This window comes from Macrobrachium rosenbergii, chromosome 13 (assembly GCF_040412425.1).
Source record: "Macrobrachium rosenbergii isolate ZJJX-2024 chromosome 13, ASM4041242v1, whole genome shotgun sequence".
In the NCBI taxonomy this organism is placed as follows: Eukaryota; Metazoa; Arthropoda; class Malacostraca; order Decapoda; family Palaemonidae; genus Macrobrachium; species Macrobrachium rosenbergii.
This window is the reverse complement of record NC_089753.1, coordinates 30908863-30933582: the sequence shown is the minus strand read 5'-3', so window position 1 is coordinate 30933582 and position 24720 is coordinate 30908863. Positions and strand designations below refer to the sequence as shown.

General features: G+C 37.4%; 1 protein-coding gene across 1 annotated transcript; it reads right to left on the bottom strand.

Annotated features, from left to right (window-relative positions):
* Window positions 1–1392: 1392 nt before the first annotated feature.
* Window positions 1393–24438, bottom strand: LOC136845116 (uncharacterized). Its single transcript, XM_067114950.1, is given in 10 exon segments — window positions 1393–8395; window positions 8398–8662; window positions 9760–9933; window positions 10152–10334; window positions 12187–12332; window positions 13104–13257; window positions 17459–17623; window positions 18872–19033; window positions 20484–20606; window positions 24261–24438. Coding segments are annotated over 10 exon segments (3072 nt in total). The 5' UTR covers window positions 24354–24438; the 3' UTR covers window positions 1393–6788.
* Between the last annotated feature and the right edge of the window lie 282 nt (window positions 24439–24720).

Genomic DNA, 24720 nt, shown 5'->3' with positions numbered 1-24720 from the left:
TGTAAAATTTGATGCAATATATAAAAGCCACAGACATTGACAATTATAAGTCAAAACAATCTTTTAATCAGATTTGTTATTACTTCGTCATTCTCTCTGTTCATTGTCTATCTACATTTCTTCATTTATCTGTAGAGTGACCTTCTTACTAATATTCAAATAGGTATCACAGTCTGGAATTTTTGCTCACATTCCTGCAGTAGGTTTGCTGGTTGTATCTGTAGCTTAAAAAAACCAATTTTTAAAGAAATCTTGGACACAATTACAGAACTGTTAGGGAGAGAAACTTGGAGAAATGTAGACTTAACGTTGGGAAGTGAGTGAATGTGATCAAAATGGGAATGGCACAGTGAGTGTATAGATTAGATGTTCTGTTGATGAGCCACGTGTAGGCATATGAAGCAGCTGATGTTGTGGAAGTTTTGGGCACAGGGTTCATCTAAGATTCAGCAGTTTCAGTATGAATGTGATAGTATCTGTTTTTTTCTCTGCAGCCTCTGCCCCACCATGAAGAGAAATGGACTGGAATCAAGAAATAATCTTGCAGATCTTATGAACTTTGTCCCCTTGAAAATAGTGTTCCATTTATAACCAGACCCAGCTGCGTTAGAGATTTTCCCCATACGTACAGATGTCAAGGTTGTTAGGTATGAAAAATACAAATCGATTAAATTCGTCATTTTGCCTGTAAAACGTCAGCAGCCTCCCAGGATATCACGGTGTAGACACAACTGACCAAAGTTTTGGTTTACATTTTCCAAACTATGGTACCGACTGCATATATCACGACTGGTAAATAACTTGTTTGGCCAGCTTCCATGAACTACGTCAACAAGGAAGTTCACTATCTTCTTAAAATCCTGCACCTCAAGTGTAGCACATATGTGCTGTGCAAAGCATCAGCATTCATGTTCACATTTCCAAATCCAAGAGGTCTTTCTTTCTCTTGACTTGGCAACTGTGGGACAGCTTTAACCATGATTGTTACCGATGGTAATACTTTAAAGTTTAAGAAAAGCTGTGTTCCATATTATTTTAAAGTACCATGACGTGTTACTTTATTTTTTCTGACTAACGTGTTGGTCAGTTATAAGCAACTTTTATGGGTAAATGTCAACGGCATCAATACTCACATAGTGAAACCAGTGTGTTTTCCTATTAAAATACATTGTCCAAACATACAATCTCACAAGTCAGCCACCTCCTACAACATCCAAAGGAAAACATACTGTAATGCTACTATTTACATTTGTAAAAAGGTGCTTGGAGATCGAAATTACTGCATTACACAGTAATGTTTGTTTGCCACATAACATCTTGCAGTTTTAAATCTTCATTGGAATCTTCAAAAACGTCATGAAACGGCATTAAATGCCATAAATAATACACAACTTTCATATCATGGCAGTATATTAAAACAATCAAGTTCAGCATACGACATTTTGTTTATGTATGTACTTATCGGGAAAATAATTGAGTAAACATTGAATGAGACAATACATATGATATTGTGAAGCCAACAGAAGTGTATAATTGCATTTATTCAAGAACCACAAAAGGTAACAAGGGGTAAAAGCTGTCGAGGAAGAAAATAATTTCAAGCCATTGTTTTACATCAGCACTATCCTACTGCAGTAGTCACTGAAAATCAAACCACATCGATGAATGTGAGGCACACGGACAAAAGAGACAATTTCAGTGTTCACAACTCTTGTTTCAAGCTAAGTAAAACTGTACAATAGAACAGTTATGCCCAAAACATTAACAAATGGGTCCAGGAAAAATAAAATGATTTTAACAACACTGCTTCAAACCATAAGTAAAATATGTATGCCACCTCCATGTGTAATAAATGATAAAAAACAATATTTCACATAATACTGAAGAGACCAGGTTTTAAAACAGATATTTGTTAACTAACATTTTAACAACTCATATACTGATATATTTTAATTGCAACTAAAGTTGTTCAAACCTCATTATGTAGGCCAACTGTCAATGCCCAGCAAATAATGCTAATAGTACTACTGGATTCACATCACTGAAATCATTTGTATGTAAATATACAGAAGAAACTATCTTAATTCTTCCATAATTTTTTTCTAATCGAACATTGAAGCAATTTTAGGATAAAAAGAGTGTCCTAACGAAGATAAATAATGGAATACATCTACACTACATTAAATATTTTTATGGATAACTTCAAACATTTGATTGGATATAAGTGAAAATTTCATTTGGATATAAGTGAAAGTTCTGAAATGCATGTATAAACATAACTATCGATAAGTAATCTTCGTCCATTTTGCACTGATGAAATACCCTTTTGCAATTAATTTAATAAATCTCATCAGTTCTTTTACATTTGGCTGAATACCTATCAGTTTTAGCATTGCAAACACCTATCTCTTTATCTCACCTATTCCCATTTTCTTTGTATTTCTCTGTAATTAGGCTTATAATCTAGTTTTGATTTATATTTGAGCTTTGATTTTGCATTTGTAATTCGCAGAATATTTTATCGTAACGATGGTGATTCCTTAATATGTTTGATACACCAGTTATATTTAAATGTATGGAGATTACACAGAATTAGAAGGAATATGAATACATAAAAAGCCAGCAAGAACTTGAAAGGGGCAAAAAAGGAGGAGAAAAAACTATAGAAAAATAGAAAATTTATAATAGACAAAAAATTGATACGGTAGAAACAAAACACTGACCAAAACATCTATACCATAGTATACACAGTTAATCTCCATGCAGTATGCAAGTTAAAATGTTAGTAGAACCAATATTACAGTCAGCATTCCGAGAGTGGAGAAATGAAGGGAATGTGGTGAGGCAGTTTTGGAAAATATAACAATTCAGTATTAGAAAAAGAATACGCATTACAGTAAAAAATACAACTGGGCAGAAAAGGAAACGCACAGGCTATCATAGAAACAAGAAATATGTCACCTGTTTTAACAGCAGTAGCTTTAACTTGGAAATCAAGCATGCTGGAAATTTCAGAACCATATTTTTGATTTCCAACAACATGGTGCGATGAGGTCCTTCTGTTTCCTCAACAAATTTTGTCACCTGTCTGAACTTGAGGCATTCTATCCTTCAAGGTACAGGTTCCTTTCAAAGTCACAGAAACAATCAAATTGAGAGAACCAAAAATATTACACCATGACTTAAAGTTCTTAACTGATCTGAAGAGTTTTTATAGAAAGAGTATATAAAATTAATATCAGCTTACAGCATACCAATTACATACTACAGTACAATAAAATATCTAGAAAGGATAGATGATTCCCACCAAGAAAACTGCTAGACTTCCAGTGGTAGAGGTGGGATATAGAAGAGTGCTATTGGAGGATCAAGAGATATATAAGAAAAATGTTGGGCAATAAATGGAATAAAGAAAGTACAGTCGACAAGATAAAAGGCTAATTTAGTTGAATATCCCACAGTCCAGTGCCTTAGATCCAAAACCCAAGCTATGCTGCAAAAATACATATCAATCGAGGAAAATTTCACCTTCCAAGCAAGGTTTTCATTGAGAAAGCTTTTTAATGTGAACTTCCAAGTCATTTTAGCAAAATCTTCAACGACTGATGCTACTTTAACCTTGTATGTAGTTTATCCGTACATTCTGTAGATTCTTGTTCCTTCAAAATAGCAAGCCTCTTTGGTTTCCTGGCTCCCATTTCTTAATCACTGTCACTGTTGCTATATAAGGTCATTTTGGTTCCCCCTCATAAATATGTTCTTCGAAACATCTTCGGCATGTAAAGTCAGTGTATAGGCAGTCCACGGTTTACGACAGGTCCGGCTTACTATGTTCCCAGGTTACGACACTTTCCAAATTATATTCATCAGAAATTATTTCCCAGTTTACGACGCATGTTCCAGGGTTATGGCGCATCGTACGCCAATCCGACGGAAGAAATATGACTCCAAAATGGCAGAATAATAAAAATTTGGAGGTTTTTTGATGAAAAGCTCAATAAAAATGCAGTTTAAATACATTGTTTTCAATACACCCAAGGCATTAAAAGTAAGGTTTTCTTAGGATTTTTGACAATTTTCAACGATTTTTCGTTTTACAGCGTGGCATAAAATGGAATACCCATCGTAAACCGGGGACTGCCTGTATTCATTGTTTACTTGTACAGTAAACCAAGATGACTGCTAATATTAAAAACCAAGATTCATTAAAGAATGCATTTATTCATTCAGTGCTTATCTATTGTACCTGAATCCAAACTTCCCCCTGGAAACTTATGTACAGAGTACAAACTACAGTGTGCTTCATGCAGCCCATCTTGCATGATACCTAAGGTCATTCCTAACACCCTTTTGGCCATCCAGTGCATTGTTTTCTGCCCTTTCATCTAAATACCATGCTGGCCAACATCTTAAAAGTTTACCTTGCTCCAATTTTTAAGTCACATAAAAAAAAAAAGCTGTTCTGGCCAGTTCCTTAAGACTAGAAGAGTAACTCTGTGGTCTACCTAAAATATTTTACCCGTATAATAACTTAGCAATAACAACATCATTCACCAGCAGAGCCTATTCCAAGGAAAATTGGTCACCTTAGTTGTCCAATAGACCATTCCCATGGCAAAATTACTTATCAGACTCATCTTACAGATCAACAGGAAAGTACCGTATTTGCAAAGGAGTTGTACTGTAATTGCAAAGGAAGATTTAACTGGGACTTACTTGCTGTTGTCGATATTTAGGCTTCCTAACTTAGGTTCTTTAGAGAACTGTATTTTGTAGATACTATTTCATATTTTTAGGCATTGGAAGGAATTGGGCAAGAGGCTATTATCCACTTTGCTTTGCTCCAATTACTGTTTTATCAAATAACCCAGTAAGATGGTAATGATGTTCCATTAGATTAGATATAATACAATGCAGCTCTTCTGGGTAATGCACACATTATCTGCCTCCTAAACGGGAAACCTGGTAACTATTTACATGTATTGAATCTAGGAAGATTTTGTACTATTGTCACTTTCTGCTGTCCTTCCGACTCTTCAGGTCTTTTTTATCAACGGTACTCGACTAATCCTTCTCAGAGTACACATAATTCAAACTAGTGTTGAAGATATCACAAACAACCTAACTAAATTGGCTTCTAAAAAGTTGGAACTGTTTCTGGGGGTTCAAGTCCTTTTCCTGATGTCTTCACATTAAACCTTCTCCATGCCTTCTTAGAATATGACTCACATATATTGAGTACTGGTTTTGTTTATCTTGTTGACTCACTGCATTGCATATCCTCACTTCCATTTGATATCTCTTATGCACAGTAAGGTTGCATAATTCTAAGGCACTTTCATGTACTGTTCCTCTGACCTAAGAGAGCTAGTCCTTCCTTACACCTTTTTAAGCAGTGAAATGTCACTTGTCAGATGGCCCCTTTTTAAGTGGTGAAATGCCACTTGTCAGATGGTCTAATTCCAGTCTTAATATGCTGCTACCAGCAATCTTGGAAGAAGTTCAGTGGATTCATCTCCTTATGTTTATTCTTGGCTGAAGTGGTGGGTGTGTCTCTTCACTACCTAATACTGGCTGCCAATGAGTCCAACGACGGAAAAAAATTGTGGGAATAGCAGTTACTACAGAATATGCACCATGTCACTGTATTACCTACACAGCTTGTCTGTCATATAAAACATCATTGCTACCAGTGATGACAACTCTTTCCCACGAAGTAATAAATGGTTTCCTGACACTGATGCAATCTTTCTGAATTTCAGGGAGCAAGCACTTCTCGATATAACCTACAGACTAGTTTTTCCAAAGTAAAGAGTCTTTTAGGCATTGCTTTTCATTCCACAAGGTATTCACATGGGAAAGTCTTCACAGGATGACAACTTCAACAATTACATATTTTAGTATACTTCCTCATTTAACAAACTACATAATATTATCAACTATGTCTGTATGCATATCCATTAAAAATAAATCATTGTAAAAGCCTCCTTAGAAGACGACAAATTAAAAGAAAAGCCGGTCGATAACTGGACCTACAGTAGATTATTCTTTAAGTAACTTTAAGAAAAATGTAATTCATTCTGTGTTTTCTGAACATTTTTTGGAAATTCTTACTCATGTTTAAAATATAACCCTTTCACTCTTCTACATAATGAGGTTCAACTTCAGTGCACAGTGCTTCATAAATGAGCAAAAATCCAAAGCTTAAACTTGAACGGTTGCCTTAAATCTGCAAATTTAGTTGTGTATCCTCATTCACTGTTACCTCTCTTATGCATATCAAGAAATGGATGATGACCGTGCATACTTCAGAAATAGCATCAAAATATTTTAATTTTACATTCTTCACCAAAACCAAACCAATGTTTTAATTTCACATACTTCACCAAAACCCGTCTATGAAACACGTCTCAAAACAGTTTCCATACCAGAGATAATTTTCACATTTCCAAACGCAAACTTGTAATTGTGCCCTACAAAATAACAGTGACAGTGTATGATTATAATTACAAAGTGATTCAATAAAACTTCCAATCATCTATTCATCTTTAACTTATCTTCCCACTAAATATAATCAACAATGGCTTGCAATCATGTCAATCTATTTTGGGGTCTGAATCCATGGATAAAATATAATGCAGCATAAATATCTGGGGCTGCTGAATTTTTCTAATCTTTAAGGGAAGCAGAGCATACATATATAATAATGTTGTGCTCATTACATAGTTAATTATTAATTCATATAAAACTAAAATCTAATTAGAACACCTGAGAGAACTGCCCTCTCACTAATTTCCTATAAAATTACTGCTATTTGTATCTATAGTATGTTGTGGCCATGGCCTGAATACTGCACTACGTGACTCTGAATTAGTTGTTATGTTCAGCACTGTTGTTGTTCGAATGTCGTCTTTTTCCGTCAAAACTTTTCTCAAAGGGCTCTGTGTCAGTGCTCCAGAATCGTAGTGCATCTGACGACTACCTACCAACACTGCCGTGCCTGGAGTTCCAGCTACGTGATTTCCAGCGGACAAAGTTCCATCGCGCGTGGACACCGTTGTGGCAGTCGGTAACCCAATGGTTGCGGTAACCTCTCGAGCTGGTCCATTTTGAGTCTGCAAAGTAATGTCACGGGTAGGTGGCTCTAACTGAATGTGGAATGGTCGAATGTCTCCAGAAACAGCTACCTGCTGGATGCTAGTGCTTGCAGACTGACTAGACACAACCTGAGCTGCAACTTGCGCTGCCACTTGAGTCATCTGGTCGGCTGTTAGGTCTGAATATCTTTCAATGTCATCAGCACGAACTTCAACAACCTGACCTTGGAGCGATGCAAAGAAATGTCCTACACCTTCTTCTGATCTTTCACTATTAGCAGCATGGATAATGTAACGTGGGAGGTCATCTGCATCTATGATGTGTACTGGTCGAGACATAACCTCTACGGTTTCGCCATCGCGCACAGTGCCGCGAACTAATTGAACCGAACCATCTAAACTGGCATCTAGAGACTGATCATCATCTAATTTTACTGTTCTAACAGACCCCACTGGGCTATTAACACTACTAACACCACTTTCGTTATCTACAATCGTTGGCGGATTCACTTTTATATAGGCCTCTATATTTTCTGTGTGGCCATGCTGCTGAAGATGTGAGGCCAACATAGGTTTGCGCATAAATCCTGCACCACAGAGAGTACATTCATAAGGTTTCTTGTCAGAGTGTATAAATTTATGTGCATTACGGTTATCCCTGGAATTGAAGGACTTGCCACAGAAGTCGCATCGGAATGGCTTTTCCCCAGTATGTATTCGTAAGTGTTTTTTATAGTGTTCAGGGTATACAAACCCAGCATTACACTGTTCACATTTGTAAGGACGTTCCCCAGTGTGTACGCTCATAACGTGATAAACCAGCAACCTCTTTCTCTTGAAAGCCTTGCTGCAGCGGCTGCACTGATATCGCTTTTCTTGAAAATGCGTAGTCCTCTTGTGCGACTGAAGATTGCTTCTCTGACTGAAAGTGGAGCCACAAATCTCGCACTGGAATGGTTTTTCACCTGTATGAGTCCTTTCATGGTCCTCCACCTCCCCCTTTCGAGCAAACATCTTGTTACAAATGCTACATGCAAAGTTCTTGACTCCCGTGTGAGCGATTGCATGCAAGTCGAGGCTTCTCTGGGTCAAAAAAGCCTTGCCACACGTCTCACAAAAGAAGTTCTTTTTCCCTTGGTGCACATTCATATGATCTGTCAAATGGTGTGAAGTAAGGAAATGTTTGCCACAAGCTCTGCATTGATATGGCCTTTGACGAACGCCGTGAGTCTTCATGTGAGTCTTGAGAATGTGCCTTGACGTGAATTTCTTGTCACACTGGTCACAAGCGTGAGGCGATTCCCAGTATGGCCATTGAAATGTTCTTGCAAAGCAGTTGCAGAACGAAATCTTTTGGGGCACCGTGAACACGAATAAGTCTTGGTCATGTGATGCCGCACATGTTCTTTCAGCTGTCTGGGCAAGGCATACCTACGTGGACACATAGTGCACTCGTAGGGTTTTTCTCCTGATGCCATGTGTTGTTCTAAATGGTTAACTAACTCAGCTTTTGTAGGTAGCCTTTCCTGGCAAACTTCACACTCATATAAGCGATCGGGGTGGGCCTGAAAAACAAAAATGGAGTACACTACATCCGTCACAGCTAAGGCACATAAAAAAGTAATACAAGCAGTCCCCAGTTATCGGCGATCCGGTTGTACGGGGCTTGTCTAGCGATGAAAATCGGCAATTTTCGGTGCCAAAAATCGCCAAATTCCGCTTATCAGCGCTGATGATTGGGTATTGGTGCCAATACATACCTAACAGTGGCGCTGATAACCCAAAATCAGCGATTTTCGGTTATCGTCATGCTGTCAAAATGGAAACCCCAATAACTGGGAACTGCCTGTATACTGTATTTACATGGAGTACAATACATGTATCACAGCTAAGGCACATAAGAAGTAATATATTTAAAAACAATAAATACAAATTACTGGGCAAATGTATATTCACTTTCACTGAAATAAGAGCTCAAACACTGACAAAAATAGACATTTGGGAAAAATCTGCACAGCTCTGTTAAATGTATAATGTGTATTAGGAATTAAAATTTTAAAAGCGTCTGGATACGCAACGTTACACACTACAATAAAACACTCACAGCTCCAGAAAAATCATGACAAAAGACTTGTAATTTTCTGGATTGCTGTTAGAGCAATCTAAAAACAGTGAAATCCCTTAAAAGTAAACAGAACAAAGAGGATACTACAGCAAATTATCTGAAATTCGTCATAAAGATATCAACCACTACATAAAGCCAGATACTGTATACTGTTACGGAAGTAAAGTCGAGTTACTGGATCCTACACTTTTAACTACGTCAATGTGTACCATATAGTACGGTATTCTTCCATTAATCACAAACTTCTTTCCCAATACCAAGCACCCTCTTCCTCGTCTAATCCCACCCTACCCACCCCTTATCACACTTACCTGTTTCTCAATCAAACCCTTCACCTTTCTGTACAACACCTCAGATATAACATTTGCTTTCCTTATACTTTTGTAATAGTCTTCTTTCTCTATCTTTACAATCTATGTTCCGTCGCTGTGAAAACAAGGCAACGAATATACTAAACGTCAGATGAGCAAATTCCACAAAGAAATATAAAAACCTAAAATACTTCTTTACAGTCAACAGTTACGTAAATTATCTTACCTCTCTCATGTGTTTCTGAATGTCAGCTAAAACGTTCATTTTCAAGGAACAAAAACGACACTTGTACTTCTCAATATTATCCTCAAGCAGCTGGTGTTCTTCTTGAAAGGTAGGATTTTCATGATTAACATTTAGTTCATGGCTGTTAAGTGTAGACAATGTAAGTCCTCCAATCTGTAGAAATAGAAATTACTTTTAAACTCTGTACAACAATCTAAAACTTTAAAATCTTTTATATTTGGCAGAGGGGCTTTGAAATAAATGTTGAATATGTACCTAATAAGTCTGCATTCAATTTTTAGTTGCTGATACCTAATGAAAATTGAAATAATACTCTGTATTTCCAAACCACTTCCGGAAGTTTAAATTCCACGGAACCAAAACACACTTACCTGGACGCAGCCTTCATTATCTTCAAGGTCCAAACCATCAACTTCCATAACATCTTCAACTACAGCTGATTCTTCGAGTATCTCCTCTTCAACCATTAAAATATCTGTCCCACCATCATTTTCTATGTCATCTTCTATCCTAGCGCCAAGGCCATCATTGCTATCAGCGGAGGCAAGGAGTCCCTGAAAATGTAAAATATATTGTGAAATACTTCTGTAGTCAAAAATGTATTGGCTGAAACAGACCTACATATGGTGAGAATTTTGGGGGTAAATGATATTTGTCCTCAGATTATTACCAGCACTTAACATTGCTAGGGTGAGTGTTCTGTTGTCATTCTAATCCATGAAATAAAATTTGTATAAATATGAAATATAATTCAATAAGGGCTTAGTGTCACTCAAAAGACTTCTAATACACTAACCTAAATTGTGCACATAAATTTTTACTGTATAGTGGACTTGTTTTCATATTGTCTTAAAAGTGCTTTCCTCATTTTACTGAAACTCATGTTTCAAGATTTAGAATGCAAGTAATTTACTCTTACTTTGCAACTGTAATTTTACTCTTACAGTGGTGGCAGAAAAATGTGGCCAGATTTTTCTACAAGATATTTCCTTGTATGTTATACAGTATATTTAAATTTACTTCATACTACTACTGGTGTATTGTTATGTGGGTAAAAAAATTTTTGTCAGAATTGAGAGTTAATTCACTGCCTTTCAAACATCCTCTCTTTCCACGACAGCCAACAAGTATGGACTAAAAGTGTCCAAAATGATGACAGATTGTATGTTGTGATCTTTGATAGTCGCAAGGCATTTAGAGTTTTTCATGTTTAAATCCTGATCTCCTGCCCACCACATCAGAAGTGCTATTACCGAGTCTGCACATCTTTACCCATGCTTTGGCATAAGTAGCAGCATGGGGACATTGGTTCAGAGTAAGACATCGGAGTGAATCCAAATGATTGGCTTGTGATGGCAGCAACAGTTGCAGAATTAGTTCAGTGCCTATTTCTTCTATGTTAATCGAGTTAAAACTTGTGATCTCGCCTCTACTTTGAGAAATAGGACCTGGTTCCTTTGACCATAGCTAAATACCTGGCAATGAATATCAACTTGTTAGCAGCTCTGGTTGAGTCAACAAAGGCCAGGATCAGGAGACCTCTCTGTTTGATCCAACCATTTCAGCACTGTGCAGGTCCCCTGCCCAAGTAGTGGCCATTTCGTGTCTCTATGGAAGGTGATCTCCACACCTGTTTCAGATTGAGTTTGTTTCTATTGCAGCTGTTGAAATCACAGTCAGCAACATCATTCAAAGACGATCACCCAGTAGCAGCCATGGAGGGAGTCTTGGAGATCCTTTAATAGTGGCAAGACCCCAGACACCTCTATTGTGGAAGTTCCCTTGGTCCTTCCCTTTCTGGAGGTTTTAATGCTAATGGATGTGCATCCGGCCTTGGTTGGGAGGACCTCTGAGAATAGGCAATGGGTACTTGATCAGCACAGAATGCAAAGCATCACAGTTTTCTTGGCCTCCAAGCATTCACTAATTAAATGGAAAGGCCATCAGTGCCATGCCTGACAATTCTACACGAGTGACCTCCTTGAAGCATCAGGGAAACCCAAGGTCCTAGGCTCTGTATTGTCTACTCTGGGAGATAAGCCCCTCTCTTCTTTACAAGAGGTGTATCAAAAGTCCCGAGAGGGGTACGGTCAGAATTACTCGTCTTAAATGAATGTCACCTCATGATAATGGGAATTAGAACTGTAAAAGATGTCAGGTTTTCTAAAATGACTGTGCAATGGGAGTTGGTTTAGGAAAACACCAATAGCTTTATTCTAAGTAATTTTGGGAAAAAAATTACCATATGATACCTGATGCTATACAGTGTCAAGTCACAAAAAATCTCAAGATGCAAGAATTAAAAACAATTCATGGAAACCATAGCATCGCATCCCCTTAGCAGACGTCTACTGTGAAGATTTACTTGGTAATTTTATCTTTAAATATATCGATATAATCAAATACCTGTTGTTTGAGAGATTCCACATTATCGGTAGCAGTAAGTTCATGTATCAGTTCAACAGGTTCTTCTTGTTTCACCTCCAATTTCACCATTGGAGCTCGTCCCCTTCCCCTTCCACGGCGACCACGTCTGCCGCGCCCACTTATTCCTAGGAAAGAAAAGTAAAGCATAATAGAGTATCATATAGCATACCCACGTACGTAGCAATGAAGATTATGTTTACCTTTTAAAATAGGCATTCTTTCATAATGCAACTACTTATAATACTTTCTTCACTGTATAGTTTTACAAAAATAAATATACACAATTCTTGGTATCATCTTTAATGACTGACATTTATGCTCGAAATTTTCTCCACTGGTAGTTTTCAATTAGCTCTTCTTTTCTTTGGTCTGTCCGGAAGACTTTTTCTTCTAAAAGCCATTTTGATAACAGATAGTAATGGGGGTACTTTCAATTCTGAGTTCAGCACAAATACTTTTGTCTTTGACTTCTTTACCTTTATGAGGCTCTAGAGTTTCCTAAGAGATATGTTTATTACCTGAGCTCAATTCCAGGGACAGCCAACGTTAATGAGTTAGGTTTGCTTGTGAATGAATCCAAGTTATCACACTGTCTCAGTACCTACCCATGCTTAAGACAAAGCTAGGTGAAATGATAAACTTCTCCTCTAGATCTTACACCTATATATATTCCTTTAAGGTTTCAGTTTGTTAAGATCTGATATAGCACTAAGACCATGTCAGCATCCTGTGTAAACCTCCCATGTTCTGAGAGCATTAAGAAACATATTCAAGGCCCTGTCAATTTCATCAGCAACAGATTCAACTGTAACATTGCTTCAAGATATATGCAAAGCAATTTTTAATGTACTTGTTTTCTTGACAATCAAATGAAAAGTTAACAAAAAAAAACTCACCAGACCCCATGTAGACTTTGAAATCTCGGTCATCCTTGGTTAATGTCGATGCCTCAAGGTGCAAGGCATCCTCGTCTAACACATTTTCCATTCCTTCTTGAAGTGTGTCCTGCTTCACTATAGCTAAAGTTCTCATGTACTTGTTGGTGACAACCTGCACAAAATTCAAAATACATATAATTCTGTGCTACTTAGCCTACAGATAGAGTAAGGATTTAATCATCAAGTAACATTGGGCTTATCTTGATGAATTTTGGCTACCAAACCATTTTGACGTCAAGCAAAAATTGTAGAGAGCATCATTTAAGTAATATTACTCTAATACAGTTTGTTATTTCACAGATACAATACCTTCAATGTTACTTTTACTGAAGCCTGAATGTATGGTTGGAAAGACATTGAAATCTGAATCACTAATTGAAATAAAAGAAAAGCTTCAGCTCAGTGGTCTGGCAAAACTAAGGTATACTTTTTTTTTATATGAAAATATACAGCAACCATAAGTTAAACCTCTGCCACTGTCATTAGTAGAAGTTCCCTGTTACTCTACGCCATTTACATTTTCTTTTCCAATAAGCTGGAAACTGCTTTTTTCTTTTCAATGAGCAGTATTGAACTGGATAGTTACAGACTGTGCAGTCAGGAGAGATAAAGTAGGATGTCTTGTTAACAATTCGAAAACTAAAATAATGAATATAAATGTACAGAATCCAAGAGAATGTGTTATGAGATGGAGTGATGGAATTTGTCTTCCTCTTTTAACACAAGGGCATAATATGATAATTGGGTTTGTATGAAAAACTTTTATACAGTATTATGCTATACCACCTGTGACACACTGGGTCACTTAATATTGAAAATTTTGGGCCAGTTTGGTGCATGTCATTGTGATGAGAAAAGTATATACATACATCCCAAGGCTTCAGAGCCTGCAGGTCGTCTTGAAGCCTCCAGAAGCCCCAGAAGCCTTTGGAATTCCCAGAAGCCTTCAGAATTCCCCAAAAGAAATCTCCAAAGCCTTTCAACTCCAGGGAGGAGCAAATCCGATTCCTTCTCCATAAAATGCTGTTCTTTAGTATTGTGCAAGAAACCCAAAGGTTTCAGAGCCTGGGGCCATATTTACAATCTTTCTAAACAGAACTTTGAATTCTTAACTTTAAGAATTTCTTGAAAGTTGTGCTCCTGCAAGTTGCTCTAAGAGTAACTCACAACAGTTCTTCAACTCTAAAAGTTGGACTTAGCAGACGAAAACATTAAGAGTGGTGGAAGGACTCAACAAAGTTAAGCACAACTTTGACAGGTAAGATTCTAGAAATAAATATTACATTATTCGAAGAAATAGCCTGTTACTTTAAATAGCAGTATGTATTTGTCAAACACATCTTCACTGTATTTAAAAATGGTCAACTTTTAGGCTAAATGGCTTGTTAAGGTAAATTGGTTTTGACTGGAATAAACTAACTAGCCTAAGTTTTAGGGGCTGTGACTGAAAAAAATATCTCTAGGCCATAAATTAATAGGATTTTTTTATTAAATTAAGTCCTTGTACCCCCTTATAGCCTTGGCCCAGCAGCAGATAATAACCAACCTGGCTGGAACAATAACCACACTTTAATCCCTATATTTACCTCAGAAATGAAAGGTACATTTTTTTATATATATCGGACAAATCTAAGGCATTTTTCTTCTATGGTATTTACAGTGAAATCAACTGTTAATAAGATATACCCACTTCAAATGTACAGTAGAATGCATGACCATGGGCCACCGTCATTTCCGCTGTCCAACTAGACTGCATCCCTTCCTGAATGAAGTTTAGGTTAGGTAGTGTGTTTTCAGTATCTTCTTTTATCCTGAGGGTTGGGGACTTAGTGGGGGTTATGAATTCCCACACCAACTAAGATGATGTTATTCTAGGAAAGGTTAGGTAGTATCTCTTAGTTAGGCAAGTGCACATTTTACCTACCATATATTAACACATGAAAAAGGTGCTCTGGTTTATGCTAACCCAAGATATCTACAGTGATTTTACACCCAGTTACTGATCACTATGGCTGAAGATCATCATGTACGCCTTCGTCAGGTTAAAACTTTTCGGCCTGAGATATTCTGGGCATCTATAATGATGAAGAATTAATTAAGAGATATAGATTAGATCGAATGGGATTTTATATGTAACGGATTTAGTGCACCATCCATACAAAGTGCAACAGGAAGGAGCATGGCTATTACCCTGAAATGAAGGTATTAGTCACGTTACCTTTTGGCTACAGGAAAAAATGCAATTGTGCAATGGAGATGATTTGGGTCTCTCCCAGCCTAGTATAAGCAGAGTGATATCTGAAACACTGGATGCATTATCCACAAATGACATGCTGCAAACGATTTGCAAAGTTCCCAAGAGAAATAAGAGACATTCAGAGGAAACAAAGAGAATTTATGCAGATTGCCACGCAAAAGTCATTTGTATTTGTAGCTGTGCCTCGGACTGAATTTTCCTTTTATCACAAAGGATTTTCATCCACTAACTGGACTAACAATAATGTTTGGTCATATGTCCAATTTTCTTCTTCTTTGACTTCATAAGGTTTCAGAATATTTGAACCCTCTAAAATTTCAATTAAAAGAGAAATTTTAAACAAAAGCTCTGTGACTATTCAAGACTACCTGCAAATTGTTTACACTTTACAAATGTTCCGTATTTGTTTTGGTCGGTAAAGTTAGTGCCCAAAAACCTCAGTGACTTGGAAAATATCTATTTCTTTTTTTAGGTGTAATGATTAAACAGAAACTAATTTATTTGTCATTACAGCTAAAATAAATATTATACAACAATATATAAATAACAAAAAAAGCACAAAAACATAAGGTATGATTTGGGAAAATTAATAAAATAGTCCAAACACAACTTTGTCCTACTTTGCATTTATAATACTTTTCTTCGACTTAAACCTACTCTTAAACTTAGCTAGAGTTGTGCTCTAGGTCATTATGAATTACTAAGAATTACTCTTAGTAAAGAACAAGAGTGATGGTTTGGGAGTAAGTTTGTGAGTAAATTAAAGAAAGGTTGTAAATACAGCTCCTGGGGATCATCTTGAAGCCTTTGGAAACCAAGAGGCCTTTGGAATTCCCAGAAAGACTCCTGGAGAAATGCCCATTGGATTAAAGTCTTAAAGACTCCAGGATCCTGTGAGGCAGTCTTCAGCTCCTGAAGAACTCCTGGATAAACACCCAGTGGATTAACCGAACAAAAACTTCTTTCAGTTTTCTTCTGAAGATGGAAAGAGAAACCCACAAAATTCCTGTGTGTAACTTGTTTACTTGAACCAGCCTGACCACCTTCACATCTCTTGAAAAAGGGCCACAGTTAGGACCTGAAAGTACTCGAGATTCAAGCAATACGTAAATATTTACAAGTAAACAAGTTATACACAAGAATCTTGTGGGTTTCTCTTTCCAACCAATGGATTATCAAGGCTTCCTGAAGAAGTCTTCAAGAATCCAGCTGCCTTCGGCTCCTTCTGCTGCAGCCTCGCAAGTCTCAAAGGTGCATTCACACACAAACAAAAGTTTCATGGAGAAATCCAGAATCTCTCTTTGGAATCATTCTGCCCAGAATTCTTCCCCCTCCTGAAGAACTCCTTGAAAAATGCCCACTGGTTTATAACATCAATCTTTGAAGACGTTAGAAATTAAAAGGAAAAACTGATATCAAGGCCATGTCCTTCGTCTAATTGAGGATCCATTTGTGAAAAACAATTGCAGCTGACTGATGTGAATGATTAAAAAAATCATTACACCATCCATTAAAGTACCAATAAAAACCTCCACTCTAGTTACACTTTTATGACACCACCTTTGTACATGAGAATTTGGTTGGCAGATTGTTAGTTACATTGACAATAACTCAAAAATATTGTCACCATAAAAATTCTCCAAATATTCTAAAAAGTCATCTTATTTTGAGCTGTAGATGTCATGCCAAACTCCCCAGTAAAAACAAAAGGATCTCTTGCATAACCCAAGACAACAAGTGACTGCCATAAAAACATTTTGATAGTTCAAAACACCAAAAAACCCTCTAAAATTCCTTATACCTGGAGGAAATAAATACGGACTATTGGCTTTATCTGCAAATCAGACAAAGAAGAGGTTATGGGTAATGCCTAACAGCAACAACTGCAGGTATGCATTTGAGATGGCCATGACAGCCAATGAAAATTGAGATCAACAACTGACACGTTTACAATAAAAATAAAAAATAAAATACTGACAATTTCCGTCAAAACTATTAAAACATAAGATATTAAATAATCAATAAAATCATCCGAATACATCTTTCCTTAGCTTACCTGTTTCATGCTTATAAGCTGACCTTCCAAGGAGTCTATATCATCTATAAGTTTATAGCATTTCTTACAGACAATACTGGAGTGAATGCATTTGTGTTGTATTTCTTGATTTACAATATTACTTAAGAGAACATGAACTTCAATCTGACGGTGAGATGTTTTTGCCTGTAGAAGAAAAAACACAATATATCTTATTCAACAAAACTTATGCCAGAGGCAACAAAATACTGAAAACTGCAAGAAACTAAGATACTCTTAAAATATAACCCAATACTCGTGTAATTCACTGTGAGCTTCAAAAGCTGGATAATTCCTTACAAAAGGGGTTGCTATGAACGTAAAACTGCAACATTCAAACTTTCACCTCTCACTTATAATAATTTTTTCAGGCCAGCCCCATGAGTCTTAAGATGTGTTCATACATGGGAAAAATTGACAGGAGTGTAAAGCCATAAATAACTTATTTTATATATCTAATTGTCAGAATTCATGAAAATAAAATATTTTTACAGAAGATAAAAATATTTTGTATGAACACTCCCTTGGCTCAGGCTGTTATTACTATTTACTAGGTTAGCACCTCGTGATCTACTGGAGCAACTTGACAATAGTTCGTTGTTCTCTTTCTGTAAGTTTGGAATTCAATATCAATACTTCCAAAACTTCTCTATGGAGACTGGAGACTTAATTTTTGTAGTTTGTTCTTTTTTGATGGGTTTATCATCACTGACTACACTGAGAACCCATCCAGTCACCTAAATATGCAAATGATTCTATTCTTCATCATTCTAACCCTTCAAAATTGATCAGCATCTTGTGCATAATAGTGAATAATTAATTGCAAAAGACCACATGCTACAGACATTACTGTTTTAGGTTAAGAAAGCAGCTTTGCTTTTCCAAACATACCTTTCTAGAAAACATTTTTTCAGCAATCTGGTACAACCAAAAGTAAACAGTGTAGGTAGTACAGTATGTTGAATATCTTACTTGTATACATTCCTTGAAAACATTACAAGGAAAAAAATATGAAACTAGTAATCAGAGAACAATTACGTACAGTACACAGGGATTTTCTCACAAATAATGGCTAAAACAGTGCAGAAGACTACAAGACCTGTTTTTTAACTATCACTTGTGAGCCTCTATATATGCAAGTGGCTACAACTAGTTCAGCCCTTTCCAAGGTCACATTTTTTAGTTACCTTGACATAAAACATTTGATGGCAAGTGCCTAGGTAAGACACCCAATGCGTACTCTACAATGAATTTATGCCTTTTTGACTTATCTTCAAAAGAACTCCCTTGTTTTCAAACGTAAACTGTTTGCCTTAGCTCTTGATGCCAAATCATAAATATAGTTTTAAAAACTGTATTGATAAACACTCCTGAAACAAAGCAATAATCTTTTACCTTTTCAGAAAACAACTCCATAGCACCTCTTGCCGAGACTCCCAGTTTTGCATTACAAACAAGGCAATGTGGACTGCTGTTCCCCAGTGAAATTTTGGGGTCAGGATCAAGGGGGTCACGTTCTTGATGTTCATGGAGAGGATTCCCATCGTCTCTCTCCAGCTTCATAAAATCAAGAAAAATCACATTAAAATAAAAGGTGAGCACTGTCATAAAGGGATTATTGTACATCAATATAAAAGTAACATAAACTATAAGTAAAAACAAAAACGACATCACCTATTGAAGGAAACAACTTCCTAAAAACCTTGCTGAACTTAGCTTATTTTTGTAGCATGATCTCAATACTCATCTACCTTTATCGACCTTATTTTTGTAGCGTGCTCTCAATACCCACCTACTTTTATCGACTTTATTTTTGTAGCGTGCTCTCAATACTCATCTACCTTTATCCACCTTTAGAAGATAAAATGGGTTCACTCTTATACTAATGTTTTGACATAAATTCATGAGAATTAAGCAGAGACCAAGCTTCCCCAGATGTTCAAAAGTCTATATGTGAAAAAAGTAGAAATACTTTATAATTATAGATGTATACAACACATTAAACAGCAATAAGTATATCTGAATACTGTACAAATATTTAATAATATTGTATAACAAGTGAACCTGAATACACAAGGTATACATATACAGTGAACCCCAGTATTCACGGGGGATGCATCCCACACCCCCCGCGAATAGGTCAAATCCGCGAATGCTTAAAACCCATTTAAAAACACTTAGAACTGCCCATTTTGATAGCTTAAACCACGAAAAACCCTGTAAAAATGCTTATACATGAGTATTTTAATAGTTTTATCACAAAAAGTGCATTTATTCATGAAAAATATATGAAAATACAGTAATTAGTGAATATTTCTCGGTGAAAAATACCGCGAATGGGCGAATTTTCCGCGAATGATGGCTAGATATGTTCCACAGAGAAACCCGCGAATGCGTGAGTCCGCGTACCATGAGAACGCGAATATGGGGGGATTTACTGAATATACAGTATGTATATATATATAATGATTATATGGTTACTACCCTGCCTGTGTAACTGTGACACCTGAATGCCCCAGCACTCAAATATCAAAACAGACACGCCATTTAGTTCAGCAAAACATAACTGAAGGGAAGTGATGATACACAGAATTTATTTGATTTAAGAAGGTTCAGCTATACAGCCAAGCACTGGGGCACCTTCTGCCATTCAGTGCTTTAGAGAGGGAAAAGAGGGAGTTGAAGTGGTTTGATGTCAAGACTGAAGAAAGGAAGCCGAATAGAGGTAAAGTAAAAGTCTGCAAAGTGGTTGCACCTATGGTCTAAAGGGATGTTGCAAACAACCTTTAGTATGCAAGCCCTACTGCAGCACTACTCTTATGAGGAATCAGAAGAACTTATAAAAATCAATGTGAGGAAATAAAGAAGTGCCTTTAATCACTAATAAAGGCCTCAATATCCTTAAAATGTACAGTCATTAATTTCTGATGCCTACTTGGCACAAGGGATGAATAGGTCTTTAAGTTCTGACAATAAGCACATGATGTACCATAAACACAGCACTTACCTGATGTGTCAAGATATGTACATTATGTTGAGGACTTTCTAAAGCAGTTGCCTCAACTAATGTGATCATCTGCGCACCAGCCTCCCCCAGGTTGGTTACATCTAATGTTAACCCTTCCATTCTCTGAAATCAAGATATGTATGAATTGTACTATATTATTAACGGTCAAAATCATGTTTCATATACAGGCAGTCCCCAGCTTACAAGGTTCCGAGGTTATGACACTTTTCAAACATATTCATCAGAAATTATTTCCTGGTTTACGATGCATGTCGCGGGGTTACAACGGTGATCCGACGGAAGAAACATGGTTACAAAATGGCAGAATAAAAATTTGGAGGTATTTTGATGGAAAACTCAATAAAAATGCAGTTTACCTACTTTTCAAGACACCCAAATCATTAAATGTAAGGTTTTCTTAGGATTTTTGACAATTTTCGACAGTTTTACGGCTTAAGACGCGGCGTAGGAACAGACCCCCGTCGTAAACCAGGGACTGCCTGTATTTATAAATAATACTAAACAAAGACAAAACTTGCAGAACGGTACATAAACCATTTTCTTTCTAATGCAAATGATCATAAAATGACAGGTCACATATTTGCCAACATACAAGACTACCACAGGTCAACCATTGCTTATCCGGCAATTGTTAATCGGGTTCCACCACTAATTCAGGACTAATTTTTGCTAGCGCAATTTCAAATTTCCTGGGTCACCGCACCAACCTGCTGCTACTTGTGTGTGTATGTATACAGGAACACTATTCCCACAATTGCATTTGTCTTTTGGGTTGTAAAGAAATGGGAGAATGAAGTAAAAATATGAATGAGATAGCATGAAATATAAACAGGAGAACCATAAGCATAACAGCAAGAAACAAATGAAACTGTAGGAACTTCTGCAACGCCAGTGAATGAGTTTGCGTTCATACATACCATGCACACACAATTGTGTTTATCTTTTGGATTGTAAAAATAAGAATGAGAAATTATAGTAAAAATATAATGAGAATAGCATAAAATGTAAATTAATAAGTGTAACAGCATGAACTAAGACAATCACGTTCTCCGACGCCAACAAATGAGTTTTTGCGTTCGTGCGTACCCTATAAACAAGATTGCGGTTATCTTTTGGGTTAAATAAATTTAGATGAGAATAGTGTAAAATACAAATATATAAAATCATAAGCATGATAACACAAACCAAACGAAGCTGTAGCGCGTTCTCCAAAGAATAAGTTTGTGTATTCGTACGTACCCTACGCATACGATTGTGGTTTTCTTTTGGGCAGCAAAAATTTAAAAAATGAAAAAGTAGAGTGAAAATATAGGTGAGAACAGCGTAAAATATATAAAAAATTCCAAGATGAAGACGATGGGAATCATGACAGCCCTTCACTTCAAGACACACAAATCTGCTCAGTTGCAAATTCCAGCTCTTCATTTTGGAAGCAACAGTCAACAGAATTACCTGTACCATGCACCAAGGGGGTAATCTCTCTGGGCACCTTGACTATCAGAGCCAGCAGGTCAGGATATCAGTCAGCATATGGCCAATAAGGAGACACGAAAGTTATCCCAAGGCCTAAGGTTATCGACACTCATTTGATCACTCGGCAAATCAGGCTGAATGACAGAAAGATGTAGATGTAAAATGGTCCCCTAGGTGCTGGATGGTATCCTCCACAGTAATCCATGTGTCTGGAACATGGAAGCAGAACACCACAAGCTTTCTGTTTACCTGCATGGCAAATAGGCAATTAATGGTTTTCCACAATGCTTGAACAGCCTTTCTGCTATGCAAAGATATAGAGATCACTCAGCCCCTAAGACTGGCCTCTGGCAACTGAGCTGGTCTGCCAAAACATTCCTCCTGCCCAGAATGCATCTGGCTGATAGCTGAACTTGTTGCAAATTGCCCACTTGGTCATCTGTCTCACCAACTGACAGAGGAAGAGATAAACTGCCACCCCCCCAGCATGATATATGCTGCTCAAGTTACGTTGATGGTGATCAAAAATAAAGTGGCCTTGGGACCTACGAGGTCATTTAGCGCTGAAGCAGAAATTGAGAGTGAAAAGGTCTGGAAGGTGTAAAAGGAGGAAAACCTCGCAGTTGCACTATGAATCAATGTTAGAAGAGGGTGGAAAGTAAGATGGAAGAAAGAGAATATGAAAGGAGGTAACCCTCTTACAGAGACTGTTTGCTTCTTGGAAGATGTTGATGGGCAGATGAATGTCACCTCTTGTCAGTTTGAAAAACTCAAATGAAGATTTCATATTTTAAGCCAGTTTACATCTTGAGACATTTTTTTTATTATTTTTTTCAGTCTACCAAAACATGGAAACATTCTTCATATAATGTGTAAGACTAGTATCTGAAATTACTTCTGACCCCTACTTTTTGACAAGAAGTGACAGGGTACAGTATTTCCAGCTGTGAATACTTTAGTATCCATTTACATCTGACAGGTAGCAAGCCATGAGGGAACTTGAATCTTACACTAATAAAGTGTGGAGACCTATGAGGTCATTCATCACTAAAAGGGAAAATTAAGAGTAGAAAGGTGTAACTGGAGGAAAACCTAGCAGTTGCAATATGAAACAATTGATAGGAGAGGATGAAAAGAAAGAAAGAGAATACAAACATAGGTACAGTAAAAAAAAAAAAAATGAAAGGGACTGCAGCTACAGGCTGAAGGGACTCTGCAAAGAGCCTCAAGTAATGCCTACAGTGCACTGCATGAGGTGCACTGACGGCACTAAACCACAGTGGGAAAAAGGGTAAAATGCAGAGTGAGGGGTCACAACCTAATTAGGGGAAAGGGGGAAGCCCTCCAGCCAGGTTATGGCTCAGTGTCCGAGGTTTGGTTAGGTTAACATTCTAAAATGTCAACTAGGATTACACTAACCTTGACCCCTCACTGCATTCTCTCCTGCATTTATCCTCCATGTTAGGGGAACATATAAAGCACATATCCCCTAAAATATCCTAGTGATTTTACCCAAACTCTTGTGGGTAGTTTGCAGAACTATGGAACAAGGCTGCATATCCTTAACCCCACCTCCAAATGCAAAATTTTATAGAACATTAGTGTTCAGAATATCATCATCCCCCCAATATTCCCAAATCAATGATAACTGATTTTCCCAATGAGTCTCCCTTTGTCTTCAATTGTCTACTAGTTCTATAGAATAGAATTGATTATAGAATTTGGGCCCAAGGCAAGTGCTGGGACCTATGAGGGCATTCAGTGCTGAAAGGGAAATTGACAGTAAGATGATTTGAAAGTGTAGCAGGAGGAAAACCTCACAGCTGCAATATGACAATTGTTAGAGGGGATGGAAAGTCAGATGGAAGAGAAATATCAAAGGATAGCCTTTATGGTAAAATGAATGAAACAGGTTGCAGCTAGGGCCAAAGGCATACTACAAAGAACGTTAAATGATGCCTACAGCGCCTGGCAAGAGATGCACTGACGGCATTGCCCTCCCTACCGGGTGTTCAATGTTTTAGATATAACAATATCGGTTAAGAGGAATCCATAAGACGTGACCAGGCTTAGGATACCGTCGCCATTAAGGACAAGACAACAGGTTTCATAGTTCGCCCATACATAACAATGGCTGTCGATCTCTGAAATCAACAAGCCTAAGTTCATGAAATGTTAAAATCGGCATATTAGGCCAGCTGTACATCCAAAGATATGATTAAAAAAAAAGTTTAATAGTTTAGGCCACGGTCTGCTACATGACCAGGACTGTAGCCTACATACATCATGTTCTGTCCCCTTTTCGAGACCGTCTTCAGCCGACCATCTTCTAGCCCTTTTTCTGGAACTATCTTCTAGCTCCTTTTCAGGGACCATCTTCTAGCCCTTTTTCGGGAACCATCTTTAGCCTTTTTTTCAGTAACCAGGACCTTCTAGACCCTCTTCAGGAACCACCTTTCAGCCCCTTTTCGGGAACCATCATCTAGCCCTTTTTCGGGGAACCACGCAGCCCTTCTTCGGGAACCGTCTCCGAACACCGTTTCTGGAACCATCTTCCATTCCCATTTTCGGGAACCATACTCTCTTCCCTTCTTCAGGAACCATCTTCTAACCAGCTCGTCCTCGTCACCGACTGATACGTGTCCGTGACAGCCATATATGTCACCGACTTCAGACATCAACAGGTGAACTTTTTCCGGCGCAGCATAATTTAAGGGTGGCTTTTTTCCCCCCCCGTGGAACG